Source organism: Chelonia mydas, chromosome 5 (assembly GCF_015237465.2).
Source record: "Chelonia mydas isolate rCheMyd1 chromosome 5, rCheMyd1.pri.v2, whole genome shotgun sequence".
NCBI classification, from domain to species: domain Eukaryota; kingdom Metazoa; phylum Chordata; order Testudines; family Cheloniidae; genus Chelonia; species Chelonia mydas.
Genome location: NC_051245.2, coordinates 45,232,203 through 45,259,406, shown reverse-complemented (window position 1 = coordinate 45,259,406; position 27,204 = coordinate 45,232,203). Strand labels below are relative to the sequence as shown.

At 42.9% G+C, this 27,204-nt stretch overlaps 2 protein-coding genes across 4 annotated transcripts in view; one reads left to right on the top strand and one right to left on the bottom strand.

The window, feature by feature from the left end:
- PDE8B (phosphodiesterase 8B) overlaps window positions 1–7,077 on the top strand; it is a 169,134-nt gene extending 162,057 nt beyond the window's left edge. For both annotated transcript variants that reach the window (XM_043547005.1, XM_043547004.1), the window contains exons 20-22: window positions 1,766–1,933; window positions 4,281–4,410; window positions 5,030–7,077. In XM_043547005.1, the coding sequence (XP_043402940.1) occupies window positions 1,766–1,933; window positions 4,281–4,410; window positions 5,030–5,145 (414 nt within the window). In that variant the 3' untranslated portion in view covers window positions 5,146–7,077. The remainder of the gene's footprint in view (window positions 1–1,765; window positions 1,934–4,280; window positions 4,411–5,029) is intronic.
- Window positions 6,411–27,204, bottom strand: part of WDR41 (WD repeat domain 41) — a 42,813-nt gene continuing 22,019 nt past the window's right edge. Inside the window, exons 9-13 of one of the 2 annotated variants that reach the window (XM_043547006.1) lie at window positions 25,535–25,719; window positions 14,967–15,088; window positions 13,879–13,967; window positions 11,573–11,706; window positions 6,411–7,092 (exon numbers count right to left, since the gene is read on the bottom strand). In XM_043547006.1, the coding sequence (XP_043402941.1) occupies window positions 7,042–7,092; window positions 11,573–11,706; window positions 13,879–13,967; window positions 14,967–15,088; window positions 25,535–25,719 (581 nt within the window). In that variant the 3' untranslated portion in view covers window positions 6,411–7,041. Of the gene's footprint in view, window positions 7,093–8,575; window positions 8,872–11,572; window positions 11,707–13,878; window positions 13,968–14,966; window positions 15,089–25,534; window positions 25,720–27,204 lie in introns of those variants that run through there. The other variant, XM_037902970.2, reaches the window with a different exon arrangement.

Sequence of the window (27,204 nt, the reverse complement as noted above, 5' to 3'; positions counted from 1 at the left end):
CCACGACTAAATCATAGCCTTAACTATGTACATTACCTATCACTTAAATCAGCTTGTGTTCCAGATGACTGGCAGGTAGCTAATGTGGTGCTGATTTTTTTTTTAAGTTGCCAGAGGCAATCCTGGCAATTACAGGCCAGTAAGCCTAACTTCAGTACCAGGAAAATTGGTTGAAACTATAATAAAGGACAGAAGTATCACACACATGGAGTAACATGATATGTTGGCGAAAAGTCAGTATGGCTTTCGTAAAGTGAAACCATGGCTCATCCATCTGTTAGAATTCTTTGAGGAGGTTAACAACCGTGGACAAGGGTGATCCAGTGGATAGTGTATTTGGACTTTCAGAAAGCCTCACCAAAGGCTCTTAAGCAAAGTAAGCAGTCATGCGACAAGAAGGAAGGTCCTCTCATGGATCAGTAACTGGTTAAAAGACAGGAAAAAAAGGGTAGGAATAAATGGTTGGTTTTCACAGTGGAGAGAGGTAAATAGCAGGGTTCCCCAAGGATCTGTACTGGGACCTGTGCTGTTCAATATACTCAGGAATTATCTGGAAAAGGGAGTAAACAGTGAGATAGCAAAGTTTGCAGATTATACAAAATTACTCAAAATAGTTAAGTCCAAGCAGACTGTGAAGATTTACAAGGGGATATCGCAAAACTGGGTCACTGGGCAAAGAAAATGGCAGATGACATTCAATGTTAATAAATGCAAAGTAACGCATTTTTACTCCCAACACTAGCAGAAATTAATGCAAACAGAGCTGATGCAGAGGAGGAAGCTGCAACCCGCATACCTGCCTAAATCTTTCAAAATGAGTGATAGTAGTGGATGGCCTAAAATGATGGGCCTAAATTAGGTATTACCACTCAGAAAGAGATCTTGGAGTCATTGTGGCTAGTCCTCTGAGAACATCTTCAGGGATAGGTAGTAAGGCAGAAAATATCATAATGCCACACTATAAATCCATGGTCCACCCACACATTGAATACTGCATGCAGTTCTGGTCGCCTCATCTCAAAAAAGACAATTAGAATTGTCAAAAGTATAGAGAAGGGCAACAGAAATGAGTAGGGGAATGGAACCGCTTCCGTATGAAGAGAGATTAAAAAGACTGGGACTGTTCAGCTTGGAAAAGAGACTCTTGAGGGGGGATATGATCGAGGTCTATAAAATCATGACTGGTTTGGAGACAGTGACTAAGGAAGTGTTATTTATTCCTTCACATAACACAAGGACCAAGGGCCACCCAATGAAATTAATAGGCAGCAGGTTTAAAACAAATGTAAGGAGTACTTCAACGCACAGTCAACCTGTGGATCTCATTTGCAGGGGATGTTGTGAAGGCCAAAAGTATAAGTGGGTTCAGAAAAGAATTAGATCATTTCATGGAGCATAAGTCCATGAATCGCTATTAGCCAAGATGGTCAGGGACGCAACCTCATGCACTGGGTGTCTCTACACCTCTGATAGCTAGAAGCTGGGACTGGATGACAGGGGATGGATCATGGGATAAACTGCCCTGTTCTTTTAACTCCCTCTGAAGCATCTGGCTTTGGCCACTGTCAGAAGACAGGATACTGGGCTAGATAGACAATTGGTCTGACCCAATATGGCCGTTCTTCAGAATCTAGAGTACCATGTATATAATTGGAGACGGTGCGCATTTATTAGAAGTGTGTCAGAGAGGAATGAAACAATAATGAGTTTATACTTGTCAGTACTGATGTTGCCACCAAACTGTGACTGACTCCCTCTGTTACAGAGTGAGGGCAGTGACTGTGAATGTGCACCCAACGTAAAGAATTTTCCAGAGAACCAGACACTGATCAAGCGCATGATGATAAAATGTGCAGATGTAGCAAATCCTTGTCGCCCTTTAGAACTGTGTATTGAATGGGCTGGGAGGATCTCAGAGGAATATTTTGCACAGGTATGTTGTTTTATTATTATTATTATTATTTATTATTATTTGAATACATCTTATTAGCTCACACACAAGTGCACACATACCATCCACTCTGTGCTAGTCACTTTAGAGTCCATCTATATTCCTATAGATTCAAAATAGAAATGGTTTTAATCTACTTTTCTCCCACTACTAGGATCTCTCTGTTTCATACGAGAAAAACATGCCCACATCTAAACCTTCAGCTATTCATGACTAAGGCTCGGGTTTGTCACGGAAGTCACGGGTTCTGTGACTTCTGCAGCAGCCCCGTGTGGCTGGCCCAGGAGTTGCACTGGCTGATGCTGGGGCAATCTTGGGCCTCCCCGACTCCCAGCAGCAGGAAATTTTGGGGGACGTAGCTTGGGGTTGGGGCTGCTGCTCACCTGGTGGGGGCTCCTCTCCCTCTGCTCCCCCCGCTCCACATGCAGCATTTGCTGGCAGCCAGGCACCATCCCCGCAGCTTCCATTGGCCATAGTTCCCAGTCAGTAGGAGCTGCAGAACCAGGGCTTGGGGCAGCATGTGGAGCTAGGGCCGCCGCTTCCCAGGAGCTGGGTAAGGAGCCTGCCCCAGCCCCACCAACCCCCTCCCAGCACCTGCACCCTCGCCCCTGAGCCTCCTTCCCCAGCATCCACAGTGCCCTCCCCCCGGGCTGCACCCCCGTCCCCAGCACCTGTGGCACCCCCCTGAGTCCCCGTCCCCCCCAGTTTTAGTCAGGGGTATTTTTAGTAAAAGTCGTGGACAGGTCACGGGCTGTGAATTTTTGTTTACTGCCCATGACCTGTCCATGGCTTTCACTAAAAATACCCGTGACTAAAACGTAGCCTTATTCATGACCTGCTGCCTACAGGGCCAGACTGAGTTTAGTATTAGGTTTGCAGCGTGAAACTATTTGGAGAGCACTTTCATGCTTCAATTGTTCTACTTTCTGTTACCTTCTCAGTCTGCCCAACAGCCCAAGAGATAATTACTCATCATGTTACAATCACCATTCCAGTTTCCAGTCAGACCACTCTCCCAGATGAAGGTAGTAAAGAATTCTGTGTCTGCAGGGACACCTTGGTGTTCAGTAGAGGATACTTTTCCCTCTGTCATACTTGAACTAATATCTCAGTGTGGGGTTATGCAGCACTCTGCTTTTGGAGGTGTTATTTTTCAGATATGATGTAAGACCAACCACATGTGATCACTAAAGTTGCCATGGTAACCTTCTTAAGATGAGGGACGTGAGCCCCACTTTCCTTCCTCACTTTCAGTGCCATTATGCCTCCTCCAGACGTTTCCTGCAGTTTCCTGAAAATGAAATACTCTTCAGTGCCTGCTCCAAAGCACTGTGGACTATTAAAAAGCTCTTGGGTGCCACTCCACTAGTGGCAATGTTTCAGCGGTGAGAGAAGTGATCTCTCATCCCAATCTCAGCGTTGGCTTGAGTGTAAAGCATTTAAATGACCGCCGTAGCAATGCAAAATATTATTTACCCTGTGTGATTTCCCAAACAGTGTGCTCGAGGAAACTAAGAGCTGCAAGGGAGACAGGTGGCTGATACATTTCAGCTGTCAAAATCCAAATGGGAGATATGGCACGGTTATTAATGGAAACCATAGTGACGGTTCTCAGAACGTTTTGGAGTTCTGCTTTATTCCACTGAGTTGAGCCTCTGGATACTTTCTAACCCTAACTCTTAACATGGACTTGATTAAACATTGATTAAAATATTATAAAAATGTACTGCAAAATAAAGATGTTGTTACAATTTAATTAGTACTTACTGTCATTATGAGGCAGCAGCTGACTCTAGCTCTAGGCACTTGTCTGATTTGTCTTAATATTATAAATCTTTATAATTATAAAAATAAGTATAATTACAGTTAAGGAAAAGGGCAAAAGATAAGAGGGAAAAGATTTTCCTATTCGTATCTCTTCTGTGCACCATGGACAGAGCTCTGTAGTGGGTCTCTAGCTAGGACTATGGAATAGGGCATGGTGGACACGTCAATGCAGCAATGACAGCGGGTCCACACAGTGAAAGTGTCAGGGTTAGTAATGTTATTATAAGTAGATTTTTTTTGTTTGTTTTTTTTCCCCTCCAAAAAAATAAACATGATCCTTGAACTAGGAGTTTTTAATCCATTTTAACCAAGGACACAGTAATCCCCCCAAGGAATTAATCACATTAAACTACTAGTTTGCAATTTTTGTGTTCTGGTGATTGGCTAAAGAACCACTTATTGTTTTGGTCTACTTACAAATTCACCTAATCCTCAGCTTGTCGTCACCCTAGGATGGCAAAGGCAAAGCTTTAAAGGCTAATATTAGCTTTGTTTTCTACAGACAGATGAAGAGAAAAGACAGGGTCTACCAGTTGTAATGCCAGTATTTGATCGAAAGACCTGTAGCATCCCCAAGTCTCAGATATCCTTCATCGATTATTTTATAACAGACATGTTTGATGCCTGGGATGGTAAGAAGTTTACATTTTCTTCTTTTTCTGTTGAAGAGCAAATCCCTGTTACAAACTCGATGATATTCTCTCATGAATTATCTCAAGCCCTGTTCTACTGTTTTCCATTTCAATAACTGTGTCAATACTGAATATGCAGGAGGATCTAAACATTAGTTGTGTAAATTGCATTATTTATACTGAAATTGAACATTATTGTAGATCATTTCAGAGAATCAAGTACTTTTAAAAATAAAACATTTTATTCACCTTGTTTAATGAGTTAAGATGAAAATCGTTATTTTTTACCAACTTTCTCCTTTAGCAGAATATTTCTTCTGAGCAAATGAAAATTAAGATATATCTTCCTGTTAGTGTACCAGAATTATTGATAAGTCAGCCCACTCATAAAAATAGGATTTGCTTACCGGTGCTGTTGTTGTGAAAACAGCACAGAATCTTGCCCCTAATAACACTACTTAATAGTAGTGCAACATGTAAAAGGATGGCAAGGTTACACCCAGATCACCTGCCAGATTATAATAGTATAAACGTTAGGCCAAGTGAGGCTGGTGCTATCCTTCTGAACACTACGCCGTACAAAGCTGTGATATGTTACTGTTCCTTCTGTCCACTGCAGCATTTGCACATCTACCTGATTTGATGCAACACTTGGCTGTTAACTACAAACACTGGAAAACATTAGATGAGTTAAAATGCAAGAGTCTCAGGCTTCCAGCAGAAAACAACAACTGAAGCAAAGAGAAGAAAACAGGACCTCTTGATCTACCAGTCACACTGTGAATCATTTACTAAATTAGATACAAGAGGCATTGTGTCTCCTTTAATATGAACTTAAAAACTCTGCAGCAAGGAGAAAATATTTTACTCCTCACTTTTAAAATGCTCTAAATTCAACAAAATTGTTTTTCATCAAGGTATGTAACTGGAGATGAATAAATGGTCTTTGGAACTATCCTTTCATGGCAGAACAGGTATTTCTAAAGCTAATTTGTAATGTTTGTTTTAGTGCGTTTGTCAAATCTTGTAACTGGTGCAATTTTATTTAGTGACTTAAATATACTATTTACAAATGGTTCTCCTACAAAAGTGTAATCTATTCACCTGTGAAATGCAAATAAGTTAATCGAACACAAAATAGAGTAAAAACCACCATAATTTGGCATAAATTTGCCCCTGTTATGTAAGTTTTCCTCACAAGGAAAACCTTTTAAGAACTTTATTTCTAAAGAGAAGCTCTAGAGTAGAACAAGTGAGGCTTCATAAATAGTTGCAAAACCTACTGCTTTCAGAGGAACACTGCCTAGACTGCCTACAACTTAAACCATTTGTTATTAATCAAAGATTGAATATAATTTTACCTCTGTCATATTGCACAGATCAATCTGTTTCTCTCCTTTCCCATATAAACTCTTGATTGTTATAATTAAATCAGTCTAATTTAATTACATTTGTTATATAGAGGGGATTTATCATGGTTCATATAATTGGTGCGATTCACTCTTTCCTCTGCCATCATACAGAGGTTACCAGGAGACATTTTGTCATATTTTACATGTAAGCCAATACAGCGTGGGATTGATCAACAAACTTTTTAATAAAATGTTGTTTGTACACATGGTCACTAAGATTTTATTAAATCTAAATTTTATGGACACAAGGCCATATGTTGTAGGGTGTGTGTGTGTGTGTTTGTGTATGTGTGTGTATATATATATATATATATACACACATAATGAGTATGGACCTGTAGCTTTTTAAGAGTTTTCAGGTTATAAATTATAACAGCATTATAACTTATGCTTTTTTCCCCTCTAATCCCCAGAATATGCTGTTTTATTAGATGATGTAAAAAGTATTTCAAAAGCTGTAAATAAGTTAGAAACTGAACATAGTATTTTCATTAGTTTTAAAATATGAAATTTATGGTAACGCTTCCAAAGCACAAATGCATATTTTTATACACCTCATTTTAATCACGACTTTGTGCAAACCCTGAGTTCAGATTTTAGACTTTGTTTAATACTAGCAAAACAGCTAACAGCAATTACTGATTTTTAACACTGTGCACTCCAAGCTGCAGTCAAGAGTTGCGAGCTGTGACTTTGTAGAAAGAGGTAACGCGTTGCTCATAGAAAATAGAGGACTTGGGACAAGCTCTATACCTCTGTTTTGTGCTGTATCAAGTAGTAAACCAGGTAAAAAGAAAACAGACATACTGCTGTGGAGGAAAAATGACAATGATTGTAGTTTACTGCAGGAAGCTTACATAATGTGCCAACATTTTTTCTATGTTTTGTACCAAGTTATGTAAACAAATGGAAACCGTACAATTTCCATGCAGAGAAATGTATATAAGCTATATTTTTGTTAGAATTGTAATCGAACCTTACTTTTGTCATAGCTGAGGCAGTTTGCTGTGTATTATAATGCTGCATTGTGTATATTTGACGAATGGTGTTTTTGGTGAACTGTCTATATTCATTATTCCCATAATGTACCACTACACGAAGTTTCAGCTCTGATTATATTTTTTTCCAATGGATTTTTATTCAAATAAGTTGACTTCTATGTTTTATACTGTAAAATGTTTGTTCTTCTCATTCTTTCATTTACAAGCAAGTGTTCTGGTTATATCTTGAACCAATTATATGCTGACAGACTTGACTCTCGTTGCAGTTTCTGTTGGAAAGATCTCCCAGGAAACTTCAGAGTGTTGTCACTTGAACTCAGTTTGTTAAATACAATATCAGTTTTCCGACTATAAATGCTGTGTATAAAGATTTACTTCAGCTTCCTATTGTCAAATTTTATACCAACTTCAAACTCTTACAGTACTGCAGGAGATGTTAACTGTTGAAGAAATAAAGCTCATCCACAGTTCTGTTCATCTGAAGCTTTAATCTGCAGTCAATATTAGTTGTAAAACGCTACACTCTTTCCCCAACACATGAAGAAACAAAATTGGGGTTAGGCAAGGTAACTAGTAGTGGAATGATGACCTTGTGCAATAAAAGCCTTAGGCCATGTCTACGCTACCACTTACATCAGCACAACTTGTCACTCATCCTTGTTGGTTTTTTGATTTCTTCTGTCAGAACTTCCTCCTGCTGGTTTTACCCTAGGAATGAGTGGTCTGGCCCTTATGTTTTAATTGCACTCACTGCAGCCTCAACTCAGCTAAATCCAGAATTACAAACTTTAAACCTCTCTCTTGGCTATCAAGCTCTGAAAATAGCTGCCACTGATTCAAAAGGAAGAGATGACATAGGAAAAGCTATGGCTCTGTTACTTCTGAAAGATGTACCACCACCATGCCCTAAAAACCCGTTTTTTAAAGCTGCTGCGTTTTCCTCTGTGCTTACTTCTATTCAAGGGCAGTCTCAGGGTAAGTGAATTTAAAACCAACTAAAAAAACTCTCCTAGATTTCTCTCTATGGCTGAACAAGCCATTTCCAGTCTCAGTTGAATATGGAGGTTCTCACATTCTAAAGAGCCTAGAGGGCTTGCCAGTGTTTTTATTCAAGTCAAATGAACTGAGATGAAGAAATGATGAAAAGACTAATCTAATTTGTAACTATACTTCATTTTAAACACACTAATGTTACATAAGACATCTCAGATGCCTCAGTCCCCACTAAGGTCACAACTACTGTGAGCTACCAGCATCCTTGTACTACTCAATTGGCAAAACAGGCACTGGGCATTTCTTCTCGTCCCCTACTTTTATGCACATTATAAAAACTTAAAATACTAAAAATCATCCTACCTAATGGCATTCATGTTTATCATTTTCTGCAGACATTTAAACTCAGACCACCAGTAAGAAAAGCCATCTACTTCTGCCTTTAAATAAGAGGTTATATAAATGAAACTTCTAATTATTCTTCCTTAGCCCCCCTGTGAGGTTGGCTTTGTTAGAAAGAAGTGAAAATCCCAATGACAAACTGCTTCAGTTATGATTAAACCAAGATTTTTAGCCTCATGCTGATCTCCATCCATGTTTCTTTAAAAGAAAATTATGGATTCTAACAATCAATCATAATTAATACAATTACTTTCAGTGGCTTAACAAACATGGCACTTCTGCTGAAGCAGCAGGCCACTGTTTCAAACATGCAACATTCTCTTTTGGCTGTATAGAGTAATAACTAAGAATTCAAAGAAAGGGAAAAGACACCACCTTTATTGTAAGGCATAATGATACACAATGTTATTTTCAATATTTCAACTTTTCAAATAGCTCAATTTTACACACATACCTAACATATACACAGCTCATGCACATCTACCTCTTATTCAGCCAAGTTAGAAACTAAGCTGCAAAGCATCATTTTGCTCTAATTTTTGAAATAATGTTAAACTGCGCAGTCTAGACTCTCTTTCTCCATCTTTCCACAAAATAATAAGGTGGTCAGCAGAGCATGTCACCAGTCCAAGTTCACTAAAGTACAGGAACATCTGCAACGAAAACCATTAACATGATCATGCTGCATATTTAGATTTAGGCAAGATGCTTATTTTCAGCTTTGTGTGAGACAGTTCATTGAGGATCCCACAGTATTTCTGTTTAAATGCAGAATAAAGTTTTCCACATATGTGAAATTTCATACAAAGTTTTCCATATCATGTGTAAACTATTTGATACTAAAATGTGAGGCAGAGATAGCAGAAAAAACAATCTGTGTCACAATAATAATCTCTGGTTCTTATATAGCATTTTTCATCAGTAAATTTCAAAGCATATTAGCAAAGGTCACCCCCATTTTACAGATGGGAAAACTGAGGCCCAGAAATGAAGTGACTTTCCCAAGATCAACCACCAGGCCATTGGCAGAACCAGGAAAAGAACCTAGGTCTCCGGACATCCAGTCCAGTGCTCTAACCACTGGGCAAGGCTGTCTTCCCCCATCACATCAGGGCCTGCACACCACCAGAGGTCATACAATAAGTGAGGAGATGGCAACTTCTTCAGGCAGCAAAGTGTGTCTAGCCAAGGCAAACACAGACTGACACAGGAAAGTGGCCCAGCCAGAAATGCTAAAGAATAGCAGAAAGGGAGTTAACAAGCTAGTTAGGGCTGACAAATGGTGCTACTGGAAAGTACACAGTAAAGAAAGGGAAGCCCCTCAAGACTTCTCTTCATGGACTATCAACAATCTGCCAACAGTCAAGAAGCAACAAACAGTAAAAGGAACCAGGAATGGCAAAGCAGCAGATGTCAAACTGTCAAAATATGAAAACAATTCAGTGCAGCAGTCAGAGGAACATGTCATGAGCACAACTATCTCACAGCTGTAATATCCTGATTCCTCAACTGATCAGGAAGATTCTGTCCTGCGGACGCATTCAGCCAAAGGAGTCTGTCGCAGCCTGCCTCCTCCAGGAACAGCCATAGCAAAGTTACCAGCAATGGGGACTCTCCCAGGTAGAAATACTTCAAACCCACAGCTTTGGATATCATGTTCCACTGGCAACTTTCATCATGCAGGCTAGTTTTCTATCTTAAACAGCTCCAGTCAGCTTGGAGTTAAAAATTACAATTTTCCCCACGCAAAATGCAGCACCAAACAGACCCAGCAATCTGGATAAAGTCTATTGAAGAACAAACAGTTGCATGGTGGCACGGGGTATTTCAGTGATTGATTCACATGTGCTCTCCGCAGGAAACGGCTGTGGCTTGCTGTGAATTGGATGTGGCTGAGTTTTTAAGCAAATATCAATTTTTGCATGAAAATCAAATACAATCACGGGAAAATACTGTTTAGAGCATAGGATACATTTTATCCTTGGCTTTGTTTTGTTACAAAGATGCAAGTGGGACAGCAGCTCCCGGATTTGCATGTTGTGCCAGGAAAAACCTCACTTCCAGAATCAAAGGGTTAATTGCGGTTAAGTGTGGTTACACTAAACCTTCTCAACTATGACATAACAGTGACTCAAAAAAGAACTGTCTTCTACACGACTGCCCCTTCCTTATTCTCTACCTTCTTTCCTGTTTGTAAAGATAGAGGGGTACATAAGAACGGCTACGCTGGGTCAGACCAAAGGTCCATCTAGCCCAGTAGCCTGTCTTCCAACAGTGGTCAATGCCAGGTGCCCCAGAGGGAATGAACAGAGCAGCTTATCATTAAGTGATCCATCCCCTGTCGCCCATTGCCAGACTCTCTCTCTCTCCTGGTTATAGAAAAGTCCATCCCATCAACTAGCAGGAAATGCCCCACTCCTAGAGCTGACAACTATATATTTTAATTGTTTTATATGAAATCAGTGTTGGTGACATATGTAGGATGGAATAGGCCCTTTAGCTAGGTGTTCTACCTCCCCAACCAACTCTTTCTTCCCTAGATACATAATGTTTCTTTCTTATGCTGAAATTCTATAACAAGAAACAGATACCCTTGTTGGTGTTCCTCAGACTGGAAAACCATGAAGACACAGGGGGAGGTGCAGCTATGTAAAATTAAAATAAATCACTAACATTTTAATGGGCAGATAGCAGCATGGAGTGGTACCTGATTTAAAAAGGCAGATATAAAACATCACACTGTACGCATGAGGGACAGTTAACATTGCTTTCAATCAACAGCCAAAAAAAAACATTTCTGTAAATGTTTATGGTTGATGAATGAAGAAAGGATTTTCATAAATCTTATAGGACAGAAGGCCGCTTAACAAGTTTTATTTATTACAGCCCCCTGGGTTGGAGCTGGAGCCTGGAACCTGCATATCCAGGTTCCCAATGCCTGTTTCTGAGATCTTCCGAGGACTCAAGTAAAGGTTGCTTAAGAAACCTGATAATGCAGAAGGTGATATTTTCTATGGCTTCTATTTCTACAGCTCTCCTCATGGCGCTGTAATTGTTCTAATTCTTACCTAGATTTTGCACCGGTGGATTTGACTTGTCTCTCACATTGCACAATAAATCTATACATTATTTTGCCCCAGACATCTTTGTATTTGGGTTTCTCTTTTTTGAGAAACTTGCTGTGACCCAGCAAGGCCAAAGTACAGGCCTCATGCAGTTCTGCAGCGTGACAATCAGATTCCCAGTCTCCTGAGCCATCTAGTCATAAATTACAGGTGTTTAAGAAGAAACATTACCAAAATTACGGCATTAAATAAGATTCACATTTTGTTTCTCTTACTAAATTCCACATACCTGCACGGCTGATGAATGCCCAATCAAATCGCCAATAAGCTCCAAGGAATATGATGTAGTGCTTTCTTGCATCTTTTTAGCAGTTTGGCTTGCTTGTTTATTGGCCCTTCCAAATCCCCACATGCTGAGAAACCCTGGGACACATATAAAGGAGAAAATCCTTCTTTCCATTTTGGCAAAGGCTTATATTAATATTTGACGAATTAAACACCATACTTACTTAGAGGACTATGGGATATTGTCACTTAACTCAAAAAAGACAACAGATGTGTAATAAAACATTTCTGCACCTGCATTAAGACTACACACTTCTTAAATCAGTGGGTAACAGATACTGTCCCCCTTAGTAGGCCTGTCATAGCAGACAAGTTACCTTACCCGCTTGGATTGTAACTGGGATGAGACAGTGAAGAAGGTTTAGCACAGAGAGAAGCTGCCCAAATGAACCCATGATACAAAGTTGTATAGTGCGGTATTATGAGGCTTACCTCTACTCTGTGCTGCCTAAATTGACTGGTTGTCCTTAAATGGAATGGAAAGGGAGGAATGAGGCACGGATCTCTCTCCTCAGTGACTTGCACAAACACATTCATGTTTGTCAATAGCTAATAAGCTCTAGTTTCTGTTCCTGCACTGGCCACCTATATATTCTCCTTCCTACAGAAAACTATCACCCAGAGGGACTTGAGGACAAAAAAGATCTTGCCAACTGCTCCTCCAGGACTGCTCTCACCAACTATTGCTGCTCCCAGATATCCAGAAGCAGCTGCAAATTAACTTCCCTAGGTTACGAACTTAAGCCATAAGGGGCAGGTAACTCTGTAATTCACAACATGGATATAATCTCTAGCCCTGCTGCTGCTGTTTTCCCCACATCCTATATGCACTCTCTCTTATCCAGGTTGATGCTCTGTAGGCTAGTACTCATTTATGCCTTAGTCTCCAAAAGACACTGGGTAAATTGTGCAACTGTATTGACAGACTTGAAAAGATTGGGTGTCATCTATCAATAGACTGAAGACAGTGCCGGATTTAGGGGAAGGCGACCAGGTGACCACTGTGGTGCCAGGCATGGGGGACACCAGGTTTTGTTGTTAGCGACAAAAGGGAAAATAGAATGTTTGAAGTCAAATGTTTCAGATCTTCCGTATGTGGATCCATTTTTCACTAATCTCCTAAAATGTTCTGGACCTTTGTAGAATCTCATGGAGCCTTCCAGACTTTCTGAGAACTACATTTTCCTTGAATCTCCTAGAATGTTGTCAGCCATGCCCTCACGGGAAAATAAGGGACACAGTGTCACCAGTCCCGCAGTGAAATATAAGAACGAAGTGAAGTGAGAGCCCACGTGTGATACTGTGAACCTTGTTTTATTGTGTAATTGTCGGGGGAGGGTGCCAAAGATGCTCCTCGCGTGGAGTGCCATATGGTCTAGGGCCGGCCCTGACTGCAGATGACACAACCTATACTTGATCAGCCCAACAAACACACTGAACAAGAAGGGTGACAAATTGGAATCCTGTATGAGAGAGACGACAGGACAAATGAACAGTTACTCTCTGTGATCGCTCAGAGAAAAGAACAGAGCAACTCCATCTGCCCCCTACCATACCATGTGGCATCTTCACCTGCTCCTGATTATAAAAATGATGTACCTCCTATATGATGTAACAATCTTACATCATGTATTGCATCACAACTGAGTAACACAGCTCAGATTTTGAATACTGAGTACAGAATATTCATAGTGAACTGTTTATAATCAATACAGAGTAAAAAAAAGTCTGCAAAAATTAAAAATAAGTTAGAACTACTCTCTGAGGAAGCTGTGATCTGCTGGTGAATATTCTATTCACAGAGAATAGAGAACAGAGAAACAGGCTTAAATATAATCACGCAGTTTCAGCAAAGACCCTAAGGAAGAACAAAAACTAGAAGGGGAGCTCTGTGTGGTGGATCTCTGCAACCAGATGGAATCCCAGTGACTTCAACAGGGCTCCTCACTGTACAGGGGTCTACCTGGCCAGAGCTCAATGCAGGAACTCTGTAGGTGAGGCTATGCATACCAGCTGACTGAAAGTCTTGATAGCTTTGCTTATAAATTCTGGGGGAGAGAGAATAAAGAAAAAACAACATTTTCTATGAAAGCTGCCCCTACTGCAAGCATGTCATAGTTTCGTTTTTTTATACTATGCTCAGGAACTTCTAGTTTTGGATGGTCAACTTGGGGGTCCATAGGTGGGTGGCTATTTGTTTGTTTAACACCATTTTTATATAACCAATTCTCTCTGGAGCTATAGACAAACCTGTTGGAACAGGCTCAGCTGGAAGCTGCTGCTTTTCTCGTAGCTCCCAAATGCGAACACTGCCATCTTCTGAACAAGATATCAACTGCCTGTCCAACCAAAAGAGGAATTATATTGAAACAGAACCAGCATGGATACATATTAGCACAAATCGACTTATAAAATTTCACTACAAGTACAATAAGTCCCCCAATTTTATTACCAGTAACTCTTAAGAATTATTATTTAACACAATGCTGAGAGATCTCTTGCAAAAGGACAAATTCTAGTGAACTCAGGAAAATTAGTATAAAACTATACAAATCTGCAATCCCATCTAATGCTTTCAAAAACGTATGGCTTTATAAAAACAAATATAAGTCTTGATCTGCAAAGACTAATGCATATGTGTAGTCTTAACAACTTTAAGCATGCAAGTAATCCAATGGAGTGAGTCTACTCACTGCTTAAAGTTAAGCACAATGCAAGTGTTTGCAGGATCAGGGCTTTATTTTACCTTCTGATAGACATCTCCATAAAACAATAGTGGAGAACAGCAACATAGCTATTAGATAGAGATATCTATGGCAACCAGCTGTCTTGTCTTAGCTCTATTTTGATGGATTTGTAACTCATCTGTAAATATTAAGCTCCTGCTAGAAACTTGGCACTAAATGACAAAGACTGGGAGTGATTATTTTCTGTTCAATATTTGTTCATTAAATTAATTAGGCTGGTTTTGAGCAACAGAAATGTTTAAATGAGTTTGGCATGTGGCTTTATTTTGCTTTATTAAAAACAAATGTGAAAAGATATTTCCATAATGTAGACTAATTATTTTGCTAGATTTGAATTTAAAAAAGCAAAAAGGTATTTAATTTGGAAGCTGTGTACTAAGCATACTGAATTCTATTATTCCACATTAAATTATAATGGTGTATTTTCAAAACGGAAAACAATGCTTTCTATTTCTTAAGGGCAGATCAAGCCAAAGATCAGGTACCCTATGCTGCCTTGGGAAGTTAAATGTAACTCTGCAGGTTGTTCCGAGCCATCTTTCTGAGCCTTGCATTTCTTTACTGCATTACAAAATTTACCATGACTTGTACCTGTTTGGAAGTTTTGCAATGTGCAATACAATGGAGTCATGAGCAGTTCTCTGGCAGGCAATCACACGCTTCATTTGAAGGTTATAGACATATATGCCCTTCCCAACAGCAGCAAACACACACTGGAAAGAAAATTCAATAGAACATCATACAGATACAGACATAAAACTATTACTTTGTGTGATAGATTTCCAGTGGTACTACGACATCGTAAACCACTGCTACCGGGCTCAACCTGTCCTTTTAACCTGAATTAATGCACTGCCTTCTGAAGTATAAAAATATCAAACAATTGGGAAAGCTTTGACATTTCCTGGATGAGAGAGGAAGATTGCTTAATGGGTAGGAGATCGTACATATCATCGCCCCAAAATTAGTACAGCATAAAAATGTACTTGTAATTATACTTGAATTCCTCTGTATGCTGAATTCCAAGTTGCCTACAATGATATAAAAAATTCACAAAGCGCAGCAATTGTTTCTTTTATGGAATATTTTTATTCAAAAACGTTTTAAACTATTGTGAGAGGGTGTGCTCCCCACACAGGTCCTTCAGGGCAAGCTGCACAGATGAGTTACTCCCTGGGAGTAGGGAGTGATGAGACTGGCAAACCTGGAGGAGTGGGGAAGGCCAGGAGGTATGGAATCAGCTCAGAGAAAGGCAGCAAAGTGCAGGGAATGGACCTTGGCTGCTGTGTAGAGGGTCCCTGAGCCAGAACCTGGAGTAGAGGTTGGGCCCGGTGGCACTGTGAGACAGTGAAGCAGAAGACTGCCTGAGACTGCTGGAGAGCAGGAACCTTGCTGCACTCCTCCTGGAAGGGAAAACTACAACAGTGACCTGGCCAGAGGGCTCAGTCATGCAGAGGACGCTGCGGTTCCTGGAGCAAGAGAGGGGTTGTAGAGGAGAAACTGATGGGGTTTAACCACTGGAAGGAGCATTGGCCTAACCGAATTAATCCCCAGAACCACCAGGAGGCAGCACAGTCCACCAGTGAGTAGAGCAACCCATCACAAATTGATGGAGAATGTGGGCAGGATGGTCACCTCTGACACAAGGGGTCAGTAATGGACTGTGCCTCACAAGATCCCCCAGGTGAGGGGCAGAGAGACACTATAATGCGGTTGAACCCTGCAACAAGGGTATATAACAGAGAGAGAACCGCTAAAGGAAGACAAAAATGGAAATGCCCACAGTAGACTTTCTTTGCTGAGGGAAGATGTCCCCTACTAGGGTGGATGCCAGAATTGCTGCTCCCACAGTGGGAAGATAAGAAGCAACAGAGGTGGGTCCCTGCTATGTGGAGATAGATATTAGAGAACCAGCAGAGACTGTGTGAAACCCAAGTCTATTTACAAGACTGTATGGTGCAGGTAGCTTGTCAACAGCAGCAGCTGTACAGAATCCTTCAGGAAAGAAGCAGAAGGAGTTATAAGGGCCAGGAATGGGAAAGGTGCTTCAGGACTAGGAGGCCAGAGGCCCAACCCCAAAGTGTTACGGCTATGGGAGCAGGGGCACCTGAAGAGGGAGTGCCCCTATTTGGAGGGAAGCAAAGAACCTTACCAGGAGGCAAGGACTAAGGAGAGGGCCCAGAGAACACCACCCAGTAAGTGATTGGGTTGAAGGAGGACCTGCTTTTGGTGTGGTAGAAAGAGCTATATAAAGAGGCATTGACCCCACAGGGAAAAGAGAGCCCAGAAAAGGTCAAGGGACTGAGGAAAGAGAGAAAAGAGCCAGAGGCCTGTAAGGAGTTCATAAGAATAGTGGAGAAGCCCAAGAGGCAGGTAAAGAAATGTGAGGGGAAGAAAGAGCCTCTGCATTAATTACTATCCTCCCTGGGGGCCTAACACTGAGATAAACCACAAAACAGTAGAAACTCAGAGCCTGGCAGCAAGGAGGACTCTGAAGGGATGGTCCAGGTGAGAGAGAAGCTGTTAACTGCAGTTAACAGGCCTGGGTGGAGACTGCATAGGACCTGCAGTTCCAACAGGAGAAACTCAGAGATGCTATGGAGGAAGGAGATAGGTCTCTGACCATGAGCTACAGCCTAAGGCCTTGTCTACACTATAAAATTAGGTTGATTTTATAGAAGTCGATTTTTAGAAACCAATTTTATACAGTCGATTGCATATGTCCACACTAAGCGCATTAAGTCGTTGGAGTGCGTCCTCACTACCGTGGCTAGAATTGACTTACAGAGCGGTACACTGTGGGTAGCTATCCCACAGTTCCTGCAGTCTCCGCTGCCCATTGGAATTCTGGGTTAAGCTCCCAATGCCTGATGGGGCAAAAACATTACGTGTGGTTTTGGGTACACGTCGTCAGGCCCCTGCCTCCCTCCTTCCCTCCGTGAAAGCAACGGCAGACAATCGTTTCGCGCCTTTTTTCCTGGGTTACCCATGCAGACGCCATGGAGCCCGCTCAGCTCACCGTCACCTCACGTCTCCTGGGTGCTGCTGGCAGACGCGGCACTGCATTGCTACACAGCAGCAGCTCCTTGCCTTCACGGCAGACGGTGCAGTAGGACTGATAGCCCTCATACATCTCCTGGGTGCTCCTGGCAGACCTCGGTGAGGTCGATCAGGGATGCCCGGACAGACCTGGCTATCCTCCTCTTAGAGCACTGAATGGGAGCCAGAGACTCCAGGTCATTCTCTTCTTTAAGTTTCGTCTCATGGAGATTCAGTCCTGCCTAGAATATCATGCAAACTGGAGGTTTCTGCCTCAGGCTGTTCTCCCAGCCGGCAGCACCGCACAGTCACACCTACCCCAGCCTACCCCTTGCTCCCATGGCTCATGAAGCCTGGACAGTAGTAAGGAGCAGTTCAACTATAGGCTGAGCAAGTGCAGAATGGTGGTAGAATGTGCCTTTGGATGTTTAAAAGCTCGCTGGCGCTGTTTGCTGACTAGGTCAGATCTCAGCGCAACCAACATTCCCATTGTTATTGCTGCTTGCTGTGTGCCCCATAATATCTGTGAGAGTAAGGGGGAGATGTTCACGGTGGGGTGGGAGGTTCAGGAAAATCGCCTGGCGTCCGATTTTGAGCAGCCAGACACCAGGGTGATTAGAAGAGAACAGCAAGGCGCGCTGCGCATCAGAGAGACTTTGAAAACCAGTTTCATGACTGGCCAGGATTCGGTGTGACAGTTGTGTGTGTTTCCCCTTGATGCAAACCCGCCCCCTTTGTTCATTTTAATTCCCTGTAAGCCAACCATCCTCCCCCCTTTGAAATAAAGTAACAATTGTTTTGAAACCATGCATTCTTTCTTTATTAATTAAAAAAAAAAAAAAAGAGATAACGGACAAGGTAGCCCAGGTGGGGTGGGGGAGGAGGGAAGGACAAGGCCACATTGCTTATTGTAGCTACACTAAAAATCAAAATGTTTGAATGACAGTTTTCTGTTGCTTGGACCATCCTCTGGAGTGGAGTGGCTGGGTGCCCGGAGCCTGCCCCCCCGCGTTCTTGGGCGTCTGGGTGAGGAGGCTATGGAACATGGGGAGGAGGGTAGGCAGTTATACAGTGGATGCAGTGGAGGGTCTGTGCTCTTGTTGGCTTTCCTGCAGCTCCAACAGATGCTTCATCATGTCAGTTTGATCCCCCAACAGACGCTTCATCATGTCCGTTTGCTCCCCCATTAGCCTCAGCATCGCGTCCTGCCTCCGCTCTTCGCACTCACTTAATTCTTTCCTGGCCTCTGCCACTGAATGCCTCCATGCATTAAGCTGTGCCCTATCAGTGCGGGAGGACTGCATGAGCTCGGAAAACATGTCATCGTGAGTGCGGTTTTTTTCGCCTTCTAATCAGCAATAACCTCAGGGACGGAGATGATAGGGGGAGCGTAGAAACATTCTATGCTGTACGATTCTGGGGGGACTGCATGGTCACCTGTGCTGCTGAGTGCTGCTGAGTTCGCCATGCTGACCAAACAGGAAATGAAATTCAAAAGTTCCCGGGGCTTTTCCTGTGTACCTGGCTAATGCATCGGAGTTCAAAGTGCTGTCCAGAGCAGTTACAATGGAGCAGTCTTGGATAGCTCCTGGAGGCCAATACTGTCAATTTGTGTCCGCACTACCCCAAATTCAACCCAGCAAGGTCGATTTTAGCGCTACTCCCCTTGTCGCAGAGGAGTACAGAAGTCGATTTTAAGAGCCCTTTAGGTCGACGGAATGGGATTGGTTGTGTGGACGCAGTCATTTTAAATCAACCTAACGCTGCTAAATTCGACCTAACCCCATAGTGTAGACCAGGCCTAAAACAAGAAAGGGATGACATGATAGCCCAGCTGCAGCAGATATGGGTAGGTGATTTAGAGTAGAAGAATACCTGCCCACCCCTGGGTTGCAGCCTTGAGGAACAGGGTGTGTGATGAGATGTCAAGTATCAGGGGGTAGCCGTGTTAGTCTGTATCCACAAAAACAATGAGGAATCCAGTGGCACCTTAAAGACTAACAGATTTATTTAAGCATAAGCTTTCGTGAGTAAAAACCCCACTTCTTCAAATGCATGGAGTGAAAATTACAGATACAGACATAAATATACTGGCACATGAAGAGAAGGGAGTTACCTCACAAGTGGAGAACCAGTGCTGACAGCGCCAATTCGATCAGGGTGGATGTGGTCCACTCCCAATAATAGATGAGGAGGTGTCAATTCCAGGAGAGGCAAAGCTGCTTTTGTAATGAGCCAGCCCTCCCAGTCCCTATTCAAGCCCAAATTAATGGTGTTAAGTTTGCAAATAAATTTTAGTTCTGCTGTTTCTCTTTGAAGTCTGTTTCTGAAGTTTTTTTGTTCAAGTATAGCTACTTTCAAATCTGTTATAAAATGTCCGGGAAGACTGAAGTGTTCTCCTACTGGCTTTTGTACGTTACCATTCTTGATGTGCGATTTTTGTCCATTTATTCTTTTACGCAGGGACTGTCCGGTTTGGCCAATGTACGTGGCAGAGGGGCATTGCTGGCACATGATGGCATATATAATATTAGTAGACGTGCAGGTGAATGAGCCTCTGATGGTGTGGGTGATGTGGTTGGGTCCTCTGATGGTGTCTCTAGAGTAGATATGGGGACAGAGTAGGCAACGAGGTTTGCTACAGGGATTGGTTCCTGGGTTAGTGTTTCTGTGTTGTAGTGTGTAGTTGCTGGTGAGTATTTGCTTCAGGTTGGGGTGCTGTCTGTAAGCGAGGACTGGCCTTCCTCCCAAGGTCTGGGAGAGTGAGGGATCGTTTTCCAGGATAGGTTGTAGATCGTTGATAATGTGTTGGAAAGGTTTTAGCTGGGGGCTGTACGTGATGGCCAGTGGTGTTCTGTTATTTTCCTTGTTGGGCCTGTCCTGTAGTAGGTGATTTCTGGGTACCTGTCTCGCTCCGTCAATCTGTTTCCTCACTTTCCTAGGTGGATATTGTAGTTTTAAGAATGCTTGATAAAGATCTTGTAGGTGTTTGTCTCTGTCTGAGAGATTGGAGCAAATTCAGTTGTATCTTAGGGCTTGGCTGTAGACAATGGATCGTGTGATGTGTCCTGGATGGAAGCTGGAGGCATGCAGGTAAGTATACCAGAAACCAACTGACCGCTATAGGGTGGTGTTTATGTGACCATCACTTATTTGCACTGTAGTGTCCAGGAAGTGGATCTCTTGTGTGGACTGGTCCAGGCTGAGGTTGATGGTGGGGTGGAAATTGTTGAAATCCAGGTGGAATTCTTCAAGGGCCAGTCAGCCTCACCTCAGTCCCCGGAAAAATCATGGAGCAGGTCCTCAAGGAATCAATTCCGAAGCACTTAGACGAGAGGAAAGTGATCAGGAACAGTCAGCATGGATTCACCAAGGGAAAGTCATGCCTGACTAATCTAATTGCCTTCTATGATGAGATAACTGGTTCTGTGGATGAAGGGAAAGCAGTGGACGTGTTATTCCTTGACTTTAGCAAAGCTTTTGACACGGTCTCCCACAGTATTCTTGTCAGCAAGTTAAAGAAATATGGGCTGGATGGATGCACTACAAGGTGGGTAGAAAGTTGGCTAGATTGTCGGGCTCAACGGGTGGTGATCAATGGCTCCATGTCTAGTTGGCAGCCAGTATCTAGCGGAGTGCCCCAAGGGTCGGTCTTGGGGCCAGTTTTGTTCAATATCTTCATTAATGATCTGGAGGATGGTGTGGATTGCACCCTCAGCAAGTTTGCGGATGACACTAAACTGGGAGGAGTGGTAGATACGCTGGAGGGTAGGGATAGGATACAGAGGGACCTAGACAAATTGGAGGATTGGGCCAAAAGAAATCTGATGAGGTTCAACAAGGACAAGTGCAGAGTCCTGCACTTAGGACGGAAGAATCCAATGCACCGCTACAGACTAGGGACCGAATAGCTAGGCGGCGGTTCTGCAGAGAAGGACCTAGGGGTGACAGTGGACGAGAAGCTGGATATGAGTCAGCAGTGTGCCCTTGTTGCCAAGAAGGCCAATGGCATTTTGGGATGTTTAAGTAGGGACATTTGCCAGCAGATCGAGGGACTTGATCATTCCCCTCTATTCGACATTGGTGAGGCCTCATCTGGAGTACTGTGTCCAGTTTTGGGCCCCACACTACAAGAAGGATGTGGAAAAATTGGAGAGAGTCCAGCGAAGGGCAACAAAAATGATTAGGGGTCTGGAACACATGACTTATGAGGAGAGGCTGAGGGAACTGGGATTGTTTAGTCTACAGAAGAGAAGAATGAGGGGGGATTTGATAGCTGCTTTTAACTACCTGAAAGGTGGATCCAAAGAGGATGGATCTAGACTATTCTCAGTGATAGCAGATGACAGGACAAGGAGTAATGGTCTCAAGTTGCAATGGGGGAGATTTAGGTTGGATATTAGAAAAAAAAATTTCACTAGGGGGGTGGTGAAACACTGGAATGCATTACCTAGGGAGGTGGTGGAATCCCCTTCCTTAGAAGTTTTTAAGGTCAGGCTTGACAAAGCCCTGGCTGGGATGATTTAGTTGGGGATTGGTCCTGCTCTAGGCAGGGGGTTGGACTAGATGACCTCCAGAGGTCCCTTCCAACTCTGATATTCTATGATTCTATGATTCCCATGGGTCCGTATGATGACGATGTCACCAATGTAGCGCAAGTAGAGGAGGGACGCTAGGGGACGAGAGCTGAGGAAGTGTTGTTCTAAGTCAGCCATAAAAATGTTGGCATACTGTGGGGCCATGCGGGTACCCATAGCAGTGCCACTGACTTGAAGGTGTAAGTTGTCCCCAAATCCGAAATGGTTGTGGGTGAGGACAAAGTCACAAAGCTCAGCCACCAGGTGTGCCGTGGCCTCATCAGGGATACTGTTCTTGACAGCTTGTAGTCCATCCTCATGTGGAATATTGGTATAAAGAGCTTCTACATTCATGTTGGCCAGGATGGTGTTTTCAGGAAGATCACCAATGCATTGTAGTTTCCTCAGAAAGTCAGTGGTGTCTCGAAGATACCAAGGAGTGCTGGTAGCGTAGGGTCAGAGGAGAGAGTCCAAATAGCCAGAAAATCCTGCAGTAAGAGTGCCGATGCCTGAGATGATGGGGCGTCCAGGGTTTCCAGGTTTATGGATCTTGGGTAGCAGATAGAATACCCCTGGTCGGGGCACACCCCACACTGACCCTGCAAAAGCTGAATTGGACCAGGTAGGCCCAATCGTCTAATTAGGCTGCAAGGGTTTGGGGGGGGGGTGGAGGAGGAGAGAGCTTTAGGTGGGACGCAGCTACTTACAGAAAAGCTCACCTGTGAGGGACAGTAGAGCTTTTATCCAAGACTGGAAATTGGAAGCAGAAGAGGCTGCAGGGAAAAATCTGCAGTCACTCCCTGGGAGAAGGGAGGTATGTTGTGGGGGGCTGTAGAGATGAGTTACCTAGAATTATTCCCTGGGAGGAGGGAGTAAAGAGACTAGCAAACCCAGAGGAGTGGGGAAAGCTAGGAGGTATGGAAGTGGCTCAGGGAAAGGCAGCAAGGTCCAGGGAACAGACCTTGGATGCTGTGTAGAGGGTCCCTGAGCTGGTACCTGGAGTAGAGGGTAGTTCCCAGCTTCCCCTGTCTGCCACTGTGGGAGTGGCACTGAGGCGGTGAAGCAGAAGACTACCTGAGACTGCTAGAGAGCAAGAACCTTGATACACTCCCCCAGAAGGGGAAACCACAATAGTGACCTGGCTGGAGAGCTGAGTAATGAAGAGGACACTGCGGTTCCTGGAGCAATAGAGGGGCTGCAGAGGAGAAGCTGACAGAGTGTAACCGGTGGAAGGAGCATCGTCCTGACCGAGCTAATCTCCAGAACCACAAGGAAGCAGCTCCGACCGACAGGGAGTAGAGTAACCCATCACACTTGCCTAGGCCAATTCAAGTTTAAAACTACATGTAGAAAGAAGAAACTCTAGTAAGTAAGTTTAATATCTCAAAGAGCAAGAACTTGTACACAGGACCAATTTACATAAACTACAAACACTAGCAACAGCTCTGGAGTTGTGGCACACACAAAAGAGATTATTGAGGAAAGAAAAGTTTGTCAAATCATTTGTGACAAAGCTGGCAGTGAACTTGCATAAATAAAGTATCTGAATGAGTTTGCAGGAAAACAGTATGTTCTGAGGTATCTTAATACCATTTTACCTGAACTATGGGGTTTGGGCCAGTTTATTTCAACAATTTTTTTATTACTAGTATTCTTTATTTATGTTGTGGTAGCATCAAGAAGTCTTAATAAGGAAGATAAGCCCCAGTGAGCTGGGCTCCTATAATGAAAGATGGTCTCTGCCCCACAGAGCCTCCATGGTATTTCAAAGTCTGGAAGCACTATTGTTTACAGCAGTTATATTATCTCAGCAGAGTGTAGGGATGCTGTACAATTACTAAAACATGACTGTACAGTTCCCCCTCATTATGTAATGATGTCTGGTTTGTATAATCACTGTATTCTACATGGATGGCAGCCATTATTAGCCAGAGGGCAGTATTCTGCAGAATCACTTTACAATTATTCTCAATAAATGCACTGTGAATAGACAGATCTGTCTGGGAACTTTTTCCCAGCATTCCCAGCTGATCTTCTAAATTTGGCAGAAACAAGCAATTAGATCTAAAGTGGCCATTTTGTGCCTGTTTTACCTTCCTCTCTTCCATCTGATGAGTACTGAGATCCTCTTATGTTTCCCCTCAAGCTTTCCCACTCTTGTACCTCATAAGACAGCACATTCTCACAAACTACTATAGTCCTTCTGGGTCCCATACCCAGAAACAGTTGCCCATATAGAGATGCTTCCTCACTCAATCCAAATAAAGCAGAAATAAATAAAGAACATTGTTTTAAAAACAAAGAACATCAAGCTGCATAACAGGGAAATAATTTTGTTTAAAGTATTTAAAAACCCTTTTGACGATTTCCTTCAGACCAAATCTTGCTCTCTCTGGAGTTCATGTGAACTGTGCAATTGATTTCAATGAGGACTAGCTCTGATCCCTCCTCTAATCCATTTCCTCCTGTCTACAGCCTAGCAAGGTTCTCATCATTTCCACAAGAACTATGCTATATTTGGATTTACATTGGGTTAGCTCAGCCTGTCCCTCCCAATTTAATTTTGACATTCAAATATATTGTCATTATTCTGAGGTGAGCCTTGTCAACCAGTAAGGAGGGGAGGAGATGAAAACGAGGGGGGAGATGAAGAGAGTAAGGGGGGAGAGCCAATAGGGTTTTTTGGGAACAATTTTTGTTTTTTTGTTAAACAATTTCCCTTTCAGCAGTTTTCAAGCCCATCTGGGGAATTTTCTCCTTTCACTTAAAACTTGATTTAACTAAACATGCCCTAACAATAACAATTTGAGGATGCTTTATTGCGTACAAAGTAATAATCATGTCCTGGGCTGAGTTTCTTGGAAAGAATGTGCACCCTTGAGTTATCACTGACGCATTATAATAAGCTCGGCAGTTCTGAACTCATCTTTGCAACCTTTTCAATCAACTAAATTGGTCAAGTCCCTTGGAACAAAGGCAGGATAATTTTTTTTACTACCATGTATAGACATGTTCACAGTCTGGCACAGACTGTAAATATGCCCTTTGTTTAATTCAGTTTATTAATTTTAAAGTGCCTACAGCTAGAACTGTCTGAGGGGCAACGTTTGGAGAAGCAAACCAAAAAGTTGGAATAACTTCATTTCACTGAAACAGGCACCTACCTTGTTTGGTTTTTAAAACCAACTTTAAACACTTATTAAATCAGCCTTTGACAATTTAAAACAAATTAAATTGTAATTGTTCATTGTTGCTGTCGGCTAGTTCTCAGGCTGCGTCTATTAACTCCCTGTACTGAGCTACTTAGAAATAGCATTGGGTAACTGCCGTAACCTTGTTAGTCCAATGAGCAAAACATTCATACTATTGACGGCATTAATAAATAATATCCAGTTCTTAAGGTAGCTGAGTAAATTTTAAACAAACATCACTTATTGCTTGCTAGAGTAAACTGAAAATGTTAACTTAAAACACTCTGCTTTCTATTATAAAGTAAACTTCATTTTTTATTTTTGTTTGGTTTGGTTTGTTTAAGGTTTTTACCTCCGCATCAGATGTTAAATGCTGAATTGAAACTTCATGTTGCTTTTGTGATAATTTAATTTCTTGTTGTGTGACTGTGTGGAAAGAGGGGTCCCATGTGTTGCGCTCACATACTTGACTTATCCAATCCAGTGCATCCCAGACTATCAGCTCACCCACATGAGAGCCAGTCACAAAAGTCAAATCTAGACAAAAGCACAAAGCCGCATATTATAAATAATGCATTTCAAACTAGGAAGCCACTCTACAAAAGCAACAGCTAAAATGCTGCTAGATAAAACCTGTTTCTAAGTTAGTGATTGGAGTTTGTAGTATGTATTTGGTTAGGTAAAATCCTCTGTCCTTTCAAAGATGTTGGTAATCTGATTTCCTTTTATTGATATAAAATTAAATAAATGTTTTGCAAAACAAATCAGAAAGGAAAGCATTTCAACTTCTGTGATGTATACCATGACAAAGAAAGGCACCAACAGCAGAAGCATGCACAAATGCTAAGGGTTTTTGTCTTCACCCTGCATGAACAGACACTTATACTTTATTGGTGATTCACTGGATCATCCTCTCTCAGGCAGAATATACAAGTCATTTCTTGGTGTGGAGAAGCTAGATAACCTAGAATGTATGACAGGTGGTGGTGTAGGATAGACATTGTTAAACACAATTGTAAATTGGGTATGTTGTGAGACAAAGATCACACACTGTTGGGTACGAGGACACAGGTGTGTGAAATCTAGGATGGAAGCACCACCCAGAATGCTCATTTGGACCTTTATGGAGGTTGAGTTTGAAGGGTCACTGTTTGGCTCCTGACTAGAGAGGGCCAGAGAGCTAGACTATGATCAGGAAGGGAAGCATTGCTGGGCTCTTAAAAGATTAGGCTTTCCCTCCTACAGTAAGAAAGAGAGGTTATCAAAAGCTATTATGGTTCATCTGGTTGAATAAAAAGCTTAACGGTTTCTCAAACCCAAAAATGGGAGTGTAGCGGGGTGGTCACCCACTCCAGCCTTAAGAGGCTTAAAACAGCTTGGGGAGAGGGCTGTGGCAGGGAAAGAAAAGCGGGGCTGATTGGTAGAAGCAGCCTCAGCTGGGGGCCACGTCCCAGTCAGGCTGCGGCTGTCTTAATCAGGGTCCAGCTGGCCCTTACAAGAGGGCAGTGGGCCAGGAGCAGACAGAGTCTCTTCTAGCTGTGGAGGGAGATGGGCCTGGCTGCTAGGGAGCTTGAGAAGGTACCTGGAGTGGAGCAGGGCTGGGGGAAGGCCAGAAGAGCTGGGGAGCTCTGGCCTGGAAACCCCCCAGGCTGCAGACCTAGTGGAAGGTCAAAAAGGGTACAGGGCTTGCAGGGGGCAGCCCATGGGTAGGCAGAGGCAGCAGATCCAAACCCCCCTTACCTGTAATGATTGGCTTATACGCTGCAGTCTACCCCAGTGTGTGGGGGCTCAATGGTGACTGGCAATAGCCAAAGACGGAGGTGAGGTGGGGATAGTGGGTGGGGTCTCCCTGGGGAGGGGAGACCCAGAGACTGTGGGGGTACTGCCAAGGGTCAGCACCCTGGGTAAAAGGGGCACTGGGGTCTGGGAAGGACAAGGGGGCCAGTGGCAAGAGGGATACTGGCCTGCAGAGGGTGCTCTGGAGGCTGGAAGAGCTAATTCCCTGAGAGGCCAGCAGGAGGT